The sequence below is a fragment of the Globicephala melas genome, chromosome 5 (assembly GCF_963455315.2).
Source record: "Globicephala melas chromosome 5, mGloMel1.2, whole genome shotgun sequence".
Classification (NCBI taxonomy): domain Eukaryota; kingdom Metazoa; phylum Chordata; class Mammalia; order Artiodactyla; family Delphinidae; genus Globicephala; species Globicephala melas.
Genome location: NC_083318.1, coordinates 44,839,550 through 44,854,370, shown reverse-complemented (window position 1 = coordinate 44,854,370; position 14,821 = coordinate 44,839,550). Strand labels below are relative to the sequence as shown.

The 14,821-nt window shown below is 32.3% G+C and overlaps 1 protein-coding gene across 9 annotated transcripts in view; it reads left to right on the top strand.

Annotated features, from left to right (window-relative positions):
• LCORL (ligand dependent nuclear receptor corepressor like) overlaps nt 1–14,821 on the top strand; it is a 171,031-nt gene that overhangs the window by 133,840 nt on the left and 22,370 nt on the right. For 5 of the 9 annotated variants that reach the window (XM_030864292.2, XM_060299189.1, XM_060299190.2 and 2 more), the window contains 2 exons: nt 1,399–1,492; nt 2,810–6,946. The exons of 1 other annotated variant lie outside the window; for it this stretch is intronic. In XM_030864292.2, coding sequence (XP_030720152.2) covers nt 1,399–1,492; nt 2,810–3,839 — 1,124 coding nt within the window. In that variant the 3' untranslated portion in view covers nt 3,840–6,946. Of the gene's footprint in view, nt 1–1,398; nt 1,493–2,809; nt 6,947–9,438; nt 14,253–14,821 lie in introns of those variants that run through there. 3 more of the 9 variants (XM_060299187.1, XM_030864296.3, XM_030864301.2) reach the window with 3 other exon arrangements.

Below are 14,821 nucleotides of genomic sequence, written 5' to 3'. Positions count from 1 at the left end.
TGCCTGATTTCTGATTTCATCTCTCACAGTCTTCTTACTCCACTCCAGTCACCCTGGCCTCTTTGCTGTTCCTTAAACATTCCAGATATGATTCCATATCATAGCCTTTGCACACTGATCCTTCTACAAGCTTTCCCCAAGATAATCTGCTTGGTTGGTACCGTCACTTTGTTCAGGACTCTGTTCAAGTCCAAGAGGCCTTTACTGATAATACCTGAGAAAAGAGCAGCTGCCTTAGTCCTACCCTCATTACTCTATCAGCTCACTCTGCTTTATTTTTCCTAAGTAGCACTGATCATCAACCTGAAATATGGTTGTTGTCAGTGGTGGTGGTGTACGAATTATCTAACTAGATCACAAGCACTGTGAGGATAGGTACTTTGTATACCTTTTTTTTTTTTTTTACTGCTGGTCTCCAAGTTCCTAAAACAGTGCTTTGCACATAATTAAATTATTTTTAAACCTAGTTGAATTTTTTAGTATATTTTTTAAACATGGGTTTTCTTACAATTATTCCTTGTAGCTTTAATTTTCAATTTTTTAGCTATCTGTAGAGATATATTCCCAGTATGTATTGCTGTGTTTTAAATTCATAGTTTTATTTTTATTCTTTTTGATTTTGAAGTTTATCAGATTAACAACATATCTGAATCATTGAAGCTTCATCTATGTAGATTCAATATTATAATAGTAATAAAATAACTACATGTTAGTAACATACATAAGCAGTTGTTTTCTAACAGTTTATTTTTCCTAAAATGTTATATTGTTGTGTCTTCTTCCAATCACAGGTATATCCACAATACATTACATAGGCAGTGATTCAACTGTTGTACATTTCAGTTATTTAAAACAGGAAAATTCTATGCTGAGTTCTAAAAAATAGATTGGCTGTACATAGAGTCAAAGATTACCTAAAGTATGTGTTCCACATATTACTAGTCCTAGTAAATGCTAATTATCGCTTTCTTATTCATCATCATATTTTCTATGCTTTCTGTTTTGTTCAACGTACATTATTCCTACTTTCCTAAAATCATCTGGGCAGCCTTGAATAGGAAGCAGTCATGTTTCTATTGAATGAGCAGTCAATGGCTGTTCACTGCAGAACAGTGGAAAAGGTGACCAAGGGTGGATTTTAAACATTTTATATCTAGTCTCTTTGTTTCTTCATATCACTTGGCAGTGCCAGCTCCTTCTCCGTTCTTTTTTCCTATGTAGTGCCTTCCCAGTCATGTATTGTTGCTAAAACCACAAGATGAGTTGGTGATGGCCATGTGTCAAATACAAGTGTTAATTTTTAGGTCATGAATTAGTAGATCATCAAAATATGAAATGTTAAAATGTTAAGGATTACCTGTCACAAATATAAAGTTTTTTCTCTTGCAAAAATTATAGGGGATGGAGTGTTAGATCTCTCTACAAAGAAAACCAGCATAAAATCTGAAGAGTCATCCATATGTGATCCTTCTTCTGAAAATTCAATGGCTGGGTAAGCAATATCTAGGAAATATAATTTAATATTAATATAAAATTATGGAGAGAACTCTTAATACTACTCTGAATAGATTGACATATATAGTTTTCTTCCAGAATTTTTGTCACTCATAAGTGTGTGTCTCTCATACCTTTCATTTGTCCTTTCTCTTTCTTTTTTATTCTTTCTGTTAAAGAAAAGTTATCAGAACAATCACCAAACTTTAGTTCATGTTACTAAAATGAACTACCAAATTAATCATAGAATACAAACTAAGAAGCAGGACGAGTAAAGAGAATTTTAAATTCAATATTTAGGAGGCAATTTTAAGGAAAATATGTAATTTCACTATTTAATTTTTTAAAACAATCAACCAGTTTTAAAAGTACTATGCTTACTAATTCTTACAACTAACTTAACAGTGTTTAGACTTTTTTCATTGTGTTCTAGGTGTGGTGGCAGACTACTTTATCTAGTAATCACCACAAAAAATCCTTTCATGCTTTAAAAGCTGTTGTTAAATTAATTAAATAGTTAATAGTGAAATGCCGTTCTGTTGGATTTTTTTTTTTTTGGGTAACTTTTGCATCTTCCCATTAACAAACTGCATAGGAAGCTTTTTAGTAACATTTAAATCTCAGATGTAGAGTGTAATCTGTTTCAACTAAGGCTGTAATAGCTTTTTGAGTCATGAGGTATAGTGAGCTTTCTGTTTAAGAAACTTTAAAAGTTATAGTGATACATTCGAAATAGAAATAACATGTATAAAATCTAAAAGTATTTTACCCAAATATAACTTATCTACTTGTTTCAGATTTTAAGTTTTTATCTAGAGAAAAATTAGTCTTGTGGAAATATGGGGTATTTGTGTTTGGAAATATTCTTGCTGCTACAAATTTCCTTTAAAGGGGTTGACTCTTTTATTACTTGTTTAGCGGTAACGTCACTTTTCTACTAACAAAAACTCCTTTAGGATTTGGGTATTTTATATAATGGAACTCTAATTGTAAAAAAATTATAAGTGTTGCTCTGCAAGCATCTGTCAGAGGAATAGCAACATCATGAGAATATTTTTACAAATACTGAGTTAGGATTTTATGTTCTTGGAAGGTCTGCCCGTTGAGGCCACCGTATGATTGACACATTGTCCTACCAGGACTATAGCGTTTGCTTTGATAAGGAGCAACTACTACATCTCACAGACTTAAAAGAGTCATAAGCAGTGATGTTACCTAAGCAAGGAGTATAATAAAGGAGTGGACCCTCCCCTTCCATAGCTGTGTGAGAGTCTCTCATGCATCAGTTTACCATCGTTTCATTCCATCCATCCAGGAGACTACACAGAAACAGAGAGGACTATGTGGAAAGAAGTGCTGAGTTTGCAGATGGTTTGCTCTCAAAAGCTTTGAAAGACATTCAGTCTGGAGCACTGGACATAAATAAAGCAGGCATACTTTATGGCATACCTCAAAAAACTTTACTTCTCCACTTAGAAGCCTTACCAGCAGGGAAGCCTGCATCTTTTAAAAACAAAACTCGAGATTTCAATGATAGTTACTCACATAAAGACAGTAAAGAAACTTGTGCAGTGCTGCAAAAAGTAGCCTTGTGGGCGAGAGCTCAAGCAGAGCGCACAGAAAAAAGTAAACTCAATCTACTTGAAACCTCAGAATTAAAATTCCCAACAGCTTCCAGTTACCTCCATCAGTTAACTCTACAGAAAATGGTTACTCAATTTAAAGAAAAAAATGAAAGCCTACAATATGAAACACATCCTACTGTACAGTTAAAAATTCCTCAGCTACGAGTAAGTTCTGTTTCAAAACCACAACCTGATGGTCCTGGTCTGCTGGACGTTATGTATCAAGTTTCCAAAACCTCTCCAGTCCTGGAAGGATCAGCTCTCCAAAAACTGAAAAATATACTCCCTAAACAGAACAAAATAGAATGTTCTGGGCCCGTAACTCACTCAAGTGTTGACTCTTATTTTCTACATGGGGACCTCTCTCCTTTGTGTCTTAATTCTAAAAATGGAACAGTTGATGGAACCTCTGAAAATACTGAAGATGGGTTGGATCGAAAAGATAATAAGCAGCCCAGGAAAAAACGTGGCCGTTATCGGCAATATGATCATGAAATAATGGAAGAGGCTATTGCAATGGTAATGAGCGGAAAAATGAGTGTTTCCAAAGCACAAGGAATTTATGGGGTACCTCACAGCACTTTAGAATACAAGGTAAAAGAAAGATCTGGAACACTGAAGACTCCTCCGAAGAAGAAACTCCGATTACCAGACACTGGGTTATATAATATGACAGATTCAGGGACTGGCAGCTGCAAAAACAGCGGCAAGCCTGTGTAGATTACTTGTTAGGAAAATGTGTGTATGTGCGTGTGTGTGTGTGTGTATGCGTGTTTGTGTGTGTGTGTATGTGCACAGGTGTGTATTTGTGTGTCTGTATACACACATGTGGGAATTACAGATGCTCACTCTGACAGGAGACATGAAATTTTACAGTTCAAAAACCACTTACATGCCTTTTGAAAAAAAGTTTTATTCAGGGTTTTCACTGTGGACAGAACTATATAGTTGCTTACTTAATTCTGATAGTTTGTATTTAATCCTTGTATAAATAGGTGAAAAAGATTCAGGTTTTCTTTAGTAGTCAATAGCATAAAGCGTTGTGGGAAAACAAGTAATTGTCAAGTGAAACATTTTTATTGGTGAAAGACCACTCCAGCCATTCAGTTGAACCATCTTATAATGGAAATACATTAATAGTTTGTAAACATTTTTGCATAGCATACTTACATTTGTTGTAAGTATATCAAACAACCAATCAAGGTTTAAACGGACAGCTATCTCCACACTAATAAAAATTAATATATACAGTATTAGTACACTACAGTGCATTCTATGAAATATGAAATGCACTCAAGTGCATCCACTGGGAATAGAAAAGAAAACCTTAAATGATATGTATAATGAAATTTAATATTTATCATTTAATAGTTGATTTAGCAGGAAGTTGGGGTTTATAAGGTATATACTTTAAAAAAAACTGACACATAGTTAACCCCAGCAGCTATAAAGTCCTTTAATGTAAGATGGAATACTAAGAACAAAAAGTAATTTAAATTTAATTATTAAAATAATTTAATTTTGTTTTTCATTTGAAAAATAAGCTAATGTGTAAGGTTAGAAAAGAAAGTTGGAATGCAACTTAGAGCATGTTTATAATGTGCACAGAAAAAGCTTGAGAATGATAATTTTGGTTTAAAATGTGCTGGTTAGTTGATGTTATGACTACTTTAAATTTTAAGGATTGTGACACACTCCTACTATTGAAAAACCTCAGTGTAACTTTAATATATTTGCTGCTGTGACATTTCAAAACATTTTCAGTTTATCAAAATGAATTACAGATTTCATTTTGGTGGGCGATACATTATCATTTTGCTAATAACCAAATTTGCAGTTTGTTCAGGGTCTTGAATAGATTTACAGATATTTAACACTGAAGCTGTTTTGAACTTTCAGTAATGTAAACTCTCTACTAATTGGGTAGTTAGAAGCTGGGCAGTGCATTTTAACTTTTACTAGACTCATAAGAGAGACCAGTAATTTTATATAGCAGTTTCAAAATGTGGTTCAGAGTATCCATGTTGGATTTATGAAGTATGCAGCTTTAGTGGTAAAATGTTATAAAGCATGTGCCTCCATAGAAAGAATGGGGATTTGCTTCACAAATTCAAAATTCTTCGAGTGCCCCTTTTCTCTATTAAAATTCAGGTTCTGATCATTTTTTCTAAGCCAGTTTTCCTAAGTCCAAAAGGAATACTTAAAGCTGAATTAAAAAAATAAGTGCACCTTGTCAAATACATGTGTTTTTACACTTGTGTTTGTGTGTATCTAATAATCACATATATATGTAATACTAAAGAAATTTTCAGCTATTACATTTAAAAACTGCTTACATATCTTTAAGGAAACTGAAGAGTGGGAAACTACACAACCGAGTAGTTATTTGGTCTCTTAGATCCATACTGAACCCTCTTCAGCTATTAATGTTACCTGCATACTAGGGTATGAATCCTCTTGCTTTTTTTTTCCCCACTAAGCAAGTATACATAATAGATTGCAAAACAGCAGATGTCAGGGTCATCTTTCTTTTTAAAGAATTAAGCCATATTTTGTGAGGGCCAGAACTTGGATTATTTAATATATTTCCCTTCCCCCCCCATTGAAAAACAAAGTTAAAGTAAATGTTTCAACACAATTTTATTGACCGCTTTATACAGAATTTTACTTGCAAGAATTTGGGGGCTTGAATGCATTACATAATATTTATATTGTATTGAGCTTTTTTATTCCTCACACTATATTTACATTAATAAATTGATTGAGAAGTTTATAGTAAAGGGATACTTACAGAACACTTTTATATCATTTAAAAGATGACCTGACCAAAAACTTTACAGGATTCATAAAATCAGGGATCATTTTGCTATTGACTTCACAGTGATCAGTAGTTTTATAGGTAATATTATAGTTAATTTGCAGCATTTTAGTACTTGTATTATTTATTTTTGGTCAGAAATAGTAAATTAAATATTTTTTGATAGTTTATAGGTAATGATCAACCCATAACTTTTAAAAGAAACAAAATGTTTCTAATTGTTGAGTTAACTTTTGATTATACAAACTAGGAAAGGCAGGGAAATTTATGGGTTCCCCTTCTCCCCAGTGATTCTGTTAAGATGTTCTTTATGTTAAACTTTCAAAGTACTTTATAAATTTAGTTACCAGTTACTACTTATTAACTGACAATTTTCTGAAAAATCCAGTTTCAGCAGACTTTTAATGAAGGTGAAAGCAACCCTTATGTGCTTTCTACTTATTTGAATGTTCCTCAAGTATTTTATATTTAAAAAAAAAAAAAGGAAAAGAAAAAACAGTGCCTCTGTTTTTAGAAAACTACTGCTCAGTAAAGTTGTTTAAACCATTTCTGGTAGCTAATGACAATTTTATATTAAATTGTATACTAACTTTAGGGAGACCGATTTTTTTAGTTGTTTACAGTACAAATACTTGTATTTGTTTTTTAATTGCAGTATTTCCATTGTCGCAGTAATTTAGTAAAACTCTGTGGCTGCCTTGATTTTGACAGATTTTGTTAATATAAACTGATTGTTAGGCAATTAGTTATATTTATGCATAAATCAATTGCACTATAATTCATGAATTATTTATTACAATATTTTCTAATGAATTCATGTATCTGTCTTGTGTTGTAAATGTACTGTAATTCTGTTTCTACTTTGTGTTGTTATATATCTAAATCTGATTGTATGAATTTTAATTGTTCAGTTAACGTGTTTCTAGGTTGTAATTTGTAGTAAAGCACTTCAATGCTTTTGCACTTAAATTTACAACACTGTTGGTGTGTGATTGATTTACTCATTCAGTAAAAGGAAAAAAAAGAAAAGCAAAGAAAAAACTGACTACACTGGCTTCTTTGATTCACTCTAGGAAGCAGCTTTATTAATATTAATATTAGAAATTAACTTTCTCCAAAGACAACTATTTCAACAACAAAACTTGTAATGGCAAAATGGATAGAAACTTACCAAAAAAAAGCGGAATTTTTTTTTATATATAAATCAAACAGGAAAAGGTTAGAAAAAAATTTTAACATGAAAAACAAGGGAGCTGTGAAACATACAATTTTAGAATCAATTGAGAATAAATTCTAGATTGGAGGCTTATGTGTATTCAACTATTATATATTAGATTTTTCTTTGAGATTCTAACATACAAGAAATATGGAAAAGAAAAAAATTGAAGGCAAATAAGCATATTGTGGAGTTTTATAATTTGAGAACTTAGTTATCTAATATCTGATATATATATAAATATATATAAAATCTTAATACCTGAATATCTAATTAGTAACTTCTTAAAGCTGTTCTTCATATGGCATTAGATAGAAATTACTGGCCACTGTGGTATTTTTGAGATTTTTGAAGTTCCATTATTAAAAATAATAAGTATCGACTTCCTTGGAAAGTCAAAAGAGAGCTATAAAAATCAGTGGTTTTCAGAATAGTTAACACTAGTCATGAATTTTTATTATTTCTACTCTAGACTTTACTAACAGAGAAAAATCATTTGAGCATTTCAGGAACTGTTATAAAAGCATGTTAATCTTTAAAATATAGTGCAATGTATTTTTCTGAGAGACATGTAAAATCTCTTTATTTAGTCACAGATATGTTTAATAGGCCATAACATAACTTTTAAAGAAACGTGTTGGAAATGTGTCTGTCAGAACTTCTGGGGTTTTCTTTTGCTTATGTGAAAATTATAATTTTTAATTTACTGGGAAAGAGTATAGTATCACTTATATCTTCTTATTTGATAGTTAACATTTACTCCTGCCTCTGTTCTCTACATAGGTTTCTTGAATTATCCAGTAGTGAATCTTCAGATTCAGTTCAATTATTTTACACTCCCAACCATGAAAACATTTACAAAAAATTATTTCAGAAAAGAAAGGATACTGAGGTCATGTCCTGTCTTCATCTGTCTAGAGGTGGCAGTGGACTTAAAAAGTTTTACTGTACTTTCGTATCTCTTATCTCTTTGATAGCTACTTTATGTCAAATCACATGCTAGTTGTAGTAGTGAAACATTGGTTGAATCTAGCAAAGATACTGTTTTTCTAGAAAAATTTTGATCTAATTTGCAAAATTTGTTGTTTTTGTTACTCAACGTAGTTTTTATAAAATGTAGATAAAATATTGCATACTTATCTGTGAAACAGGGTAAGCCAGTTTTAGGAAAATTTTTTAAATAAATCTCACTTCATTTTAAAAGAAAAATTCTTTAATTTTTAATATTCATGAACATAATAACCCTTTATTTAAACAAAATACAATCTTCTGTAGCAATTCATAATCAGCATATTTCAACTCCAACCCTAAATAAAATTTCTACAAGTCAGGAACTAACAACAACAAATAAAAGAAATCACAAGTGGGAGGCTATTTTCATGTACAGAGTTTGGTGATATGTTTAATTTAAATAGATACTTTTCTGAAACAGAATTCTTTTAATATATTTTATTCTTCTTGCTGCTGGTATTGGATTAAAAAGCCTTTTGTAGACCTCTACATTGGTTGCTAAGTAATCCTGGGTTTTAGTTAACATTAGATGTATGTTAGTTTTTGCAGTGGGACATTTTCCAGCATTTGAAATTAAATAATTAGGTAAGTAATGCCTTTAGTTTTGATGTAATTAATTTAGTATCTAAAATCAATTAAAAATAGATTTCATTTTTAAATAGCTTCAATTTTTATTTTCTTATTAGGTTAAAAGGCCTACAGTTTAATCTTAGAAAAGGCATTCTGTTATTTATATGAAATCTAAATCCCTTGATTGTGACTATGCAAAACTCTTTTTTATTCATAATTTTATTTTCACTACCTTGAAAAATATCTATTTTAAATAAAGATAAGAAAGATTTTCTCCTACATCTTATTTTTCTTATTTGTACTAATATGGACTGATAACCATCAAAATAATTTATAACATGTCTACTTTACAAAAATTTTAACTCCTTCTGAAGCACTTTCCATTAAATATTCTTAATATATCCAAAGCACTAAACATTAGCAATCTCTAAATATAATCATATCTATCATCAACAGCAGCTTTTATATCACAAAACATAGGGCTTTGCTTTGACTCATATTTTATCATAGGAAATTAATTATCACCAGTGCTTCATTTTATTTTTGCTAAACAATAATGAAGATGTCACTATTGCAGCTCTCCATAGGAGTTAGGAGTCCAGCAATACCAAAATATCTTTTGTTCAAACTCTGTTAAAATTAAAATTCCTTACGATATTAGTATTTTTGCTGTAATTCATTTTTTGTTTGATTTTTATTTTTAGTTCAACTGTTGATGCAAAATCAGAGGAAGCTACTAAAATGGAAAAAGGAAAATCAGCATTAAGCAAAGTTTTGGAATCTTTGTGCATACATCACCAGCAACAAGTTTTGGCTATGTTGAAATTTCTAGTCCAAGAGCAGAATGCTGCTTCTCTTTGCTGTTGTAATACATCATATTCTGTGTCTTCAGAATCTCAAAATCCCCTTATTGAAGATGATTTAGATGGGCTCTCCTGTAGTTGTGAATATAGGCTGGCAGAAAGAGGGTATTTACACAATGAAAGACAAAGCCCTGGTTTTGTGCCTCTGCCAGTCTGTATTAAAGATATACATTGTTTATCTTGCCAAACTGTAACTATTGAACACATTAAGACAGTAGTGAATAGAGGAATTGCAAACAGTTATAATTCTCACAGGTGTTGTTCTGGACTCTTACCAAACATTCATTCCACAAAATCAGCCTTTCAGACTCCTCTTTCATCAAGGGAAATACGTGATGTTTCAATAAGTCTTAAAGACGTTTGTAGATCTCGAAGTCCCTCACCCCCACCATTATCACCTGTACAGACTGAAGGATTTGAAAAATTGAAAGATGTCATCTCAGAGCTTTCAGCCTTAGAAAATAACAGACTTGAAACAAACATTAACCAGCCTCCATCTCTGACACCAGCAGAAGTAAGCAGTGACAAAGATGATCATGAAGGTAAAATGCATAAAACTAAAAAATCCAGTAACTCTGATTGTTTGCTCTTGGAAGACAGCAATAATTGTACTACAAATCAAGAAAAAGGTGAAACTACTGTAATTTTTCAAGATTTAATGGATCGTATCAATGAAAAGTTAAAATCAATAGAAACGATAGATATGACAAACCTTATAAAATTATCTAGCAGTGATTGTAATAGAGATAATGATTTAAAATTGAGAGATTTAATAACCTCTCTCTTGCATAATGCAAAGGCCAGTGATTACAGTTTTATGGAATTACTGAGTCAACATGATAAAAAGGTAGAAAATAAAATTATTCAGACAAGATTTCGAAAGCGTCAAGAAACCTTACTTGCAATGCGCAACTCTCCTGATTCGCCCATATTTAGAAGGCAGTCTTTACAGATAAAAAGAGAACTTGCTAGTCTTGATGAAAACTTTGTAAGAAAAAAATACACTGAAAAAAATCCAAGGAAATTTGTGTGCCACGATGAACTATTTTCAGCGGACAAAGAAGAATTCTATCATTGCCAAGGGCCGCCTTTACAAAATTCTAAAAACCTTCAAGGTAATAATCATGCAGAAACATTTTCACCAGATTATGGATTACAATCATTGCAACTACCTCTTAATTTAGAAGCTAACTTGGCTTTTGATGCATTTCCAGAAAGCTTTAAAACAACTTCTGAGAAAAGGAGCATAAGAAGATCACAGGAGAAATCTGTGGCTGGAAAAAATTTTTTGCAAAATCATAAAGAGAATCCAAAATTAGAGAATATTCAAACTCCTTTGAAAAGTGATGTCCCTGGACTTTTGAGCAGAACTAAACGAAATATTGTACCTCCAGGGTGGTATTCTATATACGTAACAAATAATTATATTTTCAAAAAATCACCTAAGGCCAAAAAAGCCTGTGACTCTACAAAAAAAAAAGATCCAGTAAAAAATATTCAGATTGAAAGCTCACACAATATAGATTTAAACAAAATTGCAATGAATTCTAATTTACAAGTTGTTGTGGAACGTTTGGAAGATACAATAAATATGGCCAAAAAGTCTTGGAATAATCAGTCATTATCGGAAGGATATAAAGCATCCAAGAAATTGATCGAAATTGATGATAAAGATCAACATGCTGGTAGAAATATGACTCTTACTGTAAGTAGAATGACATGCAAAGAGCAGAGTTTATCAAAACCCATAGTGGCATCCACCAATATTAAAAGCAATCATATACCTACAATAGATTTGAATAACAAAAGACTTGATAACCAGAAAAAGTCATCTGTTTTAAATACAGGTAGCTTGATTTCCAGTGTTGAAAATGTACCAACAAAATATGAAGCCATTGAAAGCTCTTCTTTTGCCAACTATTCTAGTCCTATCAAACTCATGTTTTTATCTGAGGTTAAAAGCAGTGAAGGAGTCAAATATACTTTAACTTCAGTTGGTAATTCCGAATCAAATTGCTATCTTCCTTCAGAAAAACGACCAACTCATCAAGTAAATGAAAAAAAAAAAGAAACAAATGAGAATATCCCAAATGCCAACTTTGAAAATTATAGTTCTAATCTTAATGATAGTGACGGTCTCCAAAAAGAACTAAACAAATTTAATTGTGCAAAAGAAACTGCAGAATCCTCTGCAGTGTTTACAGATGATCTGAATAGTGATAAGCCACAAGAGGAACCTAAGGAATATTCAAGCAGTGCTATTGATTCATCTTTTAAAAGAAAACCAGGTAGACCTAAAAAAATAGGTCCCCAGGTTGTGAAACAGATTAAGCGACCAATTGGAAGACCACCCAAACCTAAAACTGACCAAACGGACATCACCATTTGCCAAAATGAGTCCTTTAGTGCTGAAAAGAAAAGCCCAGAATATCTCTTATCAGAAGTAAAAGAAGGTATATATAAGAAGAGTATTATAGTAACTGTTATTTATGGAAGGTCAAGAAGAACTAAAAGGCATGTTTCTGAAGGAAGTGTAAACATAAGCAATGGTATGTCTTTAAATAATAACGTTGCTGATTTTCCAACAGAATATAATAGTCTCAGAAATATTAGAGAATGTGAAATAGACTCGGGTGAAAGAATAAGTGCTATTTCAAGTCTGACTGCTGAAACTGAGACCTTGGGGTCTGGCTTTGAATATGTTAGACCTATCAAGAACAAGTCTGTGATACCTCAACCTTCCAAGAACATTATTCAACCAAATCAGAAGTCTTTGGCAATAATTAGGAAGCCTGGTAGACCTGCAAAAGTGAAAATCTCTGGCATATCTGTGACTATTAATAGAATTTCACCTCAGGAGAGAGAAGTAAGTATTAGCAGCTGCTTACCTCCCTTAGAACAAGAGAATATATTAGAAAAAAATCTGCCTGAAGTAAAATATGATCACCAGTGCACCGTGGATACAAGGCACACTGAAGCTGACGAATTTAAGAATGGATCAAAAAGTATGGTTGCTACTATACCTTTGAGACATTCTATTAGGGATCGAAAACCATCTCTGCATTTCTTACATTCATTAGCATCTTCTGGTTCACTTATTTATAGAAATGCTCTGCTCCATAAATCGTGTAAACTCCATTTGCAGAAAGGTAAAAGTCAGAAGGACAAACATAAGCAGTCAAGGATTAAAATAGCTTCCAAAGGTACACCAGGAGCTAGAAATTCAAGGAATGCAAAAAAGCGTTTGGAAGATAAATTAATACCCATTTCTGAAGTATCCTTGGACCCTATAATTTCATCAAACCCTTTGCTCAGGTGGTGGGCTGCTTCTACTTCAAACGATTTCTTATTAGAGGAATTAAACAATAGATTTGAGCAAATAACAAATGCTTGGGTGCCCGTGAGTGGAGATGAAGCTGAAAATTGTGTTCATAAAAAAAGAGAACACATTGAAAATGATAACTTCAAAATAGCAAGCCCTTTGGACACCTGTTTTTTAGAACTTGAAGTTTCACCTGTAAAAATGCTTTTTCGGAAAAAGTATGATTTGAATGAACTCTGTACCTGGTTTATGCAAACAACAGAAACGCAGTCTCTTTCACTAGTTAGAAAAGCAAATGCACGAAACCCTTTGGAAGTAATAAATACCAGAGGAATTAAATTAGGGACCAAATATTCTGATTTTAATACCAGCCCCTTCAGAAAGCACTTTAAAAAATTTGCACTATCTTCTCCTTCAAAATCAGCAGGGAAGTTGCATATACTGCATAAAGTGGTTAGCTCTCCACTCTTAAATGTGAAAAGTAATTTAACACTAACTAGGTTAAAAAGAACTGAGTTTAAGAGGTTGCGGCATGAAAGGTGGAGAAGAGAGGGAAAGCTGCACAGCCATGGAACAGGTGCTTGGATCTCTAAAAGGAGGAACTTAAGATTTTTTTGTCAGAACCAATTTTTGAGTAAGACTGAGGGAGGAACAAATGCTGACATCCCACGCCAAGGAAAAAACACAGTAGATAATCAGTTTATTTTGCCACCTAAGGTCAGGGATGACTTTTTGCAAAAGAGGGTGGCAATGTCTGACTTCAAAACACATGGTAGTTTAGAGAATAAATTTAAGTCAGAAGCAAAGGAGAATGGAACAAACTGCAGCCAAAAAGATTTTGAAAAGGGCCCAAGACTAGGAAATGTATGTCCAAATAATTGGAGGTCAAAAACCTTAAAAGATTGTAGAATATTTTTGAGGAAGATCAACTATCTTGAACACAGAAATACTTTTAAGTTAAATACAATCATTTACTCTCCTGAATCTGTTAACAGTGGAAGTAATCATCAAACTCACATAGAAGAATCAAAGCACATTACCTTAAGATCCCATTCTGCTAGGCAAAATTCTTTTAAAAAGCAATCTAAAGAAATAGAAAATGCTAAAGCAAATAGTCCTTCAAGCAATAAATTTCCTAGCCAACTTGACAATAGTAAATTAAATAAATGTGTTAACTATGACAAGAATCCTTCTGATAGTTCTGAAGTTCTTAGCAAATTGAACAAAAGAAAAAGACCACCATGGAAGACCACAGAAATGTCAACAAAAAGACATAAACGGCAGTCTTGCAACAGTGGACAAATGGCAAACTATTATTCAAAATCCCAACTAGGTAAGTTTTTCTCTACTTAATTTTAAAGTTTCATTGTAGGTGCCTTGAGTAAAGTATGAGATAATGGGTAGAAAAAGAACAGCTGATTTAGTTTTATTTCCAAAAAATTTGGACAATCTAATTTCTTGGCACCTAGTATGAAACTCGTGAAATTAGGTGCTGCTAAATGTCCCAGTGCACTTCCCCACATCTAAATGTGTCCAGGATTTCAAGCAAATTAAAGTATATTTGAGACATAGAAAGCTTCTAAAAATATTAATGTAAACATTACCTGCTTTTGCATCTGATAGCTCTAATATAAAATATAGAAAACAGTTTGACAAATAAATATGCCCAAATAACTATCTAAAAATTAACTACTACACTACAGGCTAATATATATTTATTGTCTTGATTTGAGACCATCTGGAAGGAAGTAAAAACTATCTCATGGCTAAATTGATAAAGACTATAACATGTAATAATCCTAGGGTATCAGTCTTACATACCATTAAGTTAGGCCCTTTGGTACTACTTTGGGAACCACTTTAGGATTTTATTATTTAAAGAGTATCAAGGAAAAAGATTTT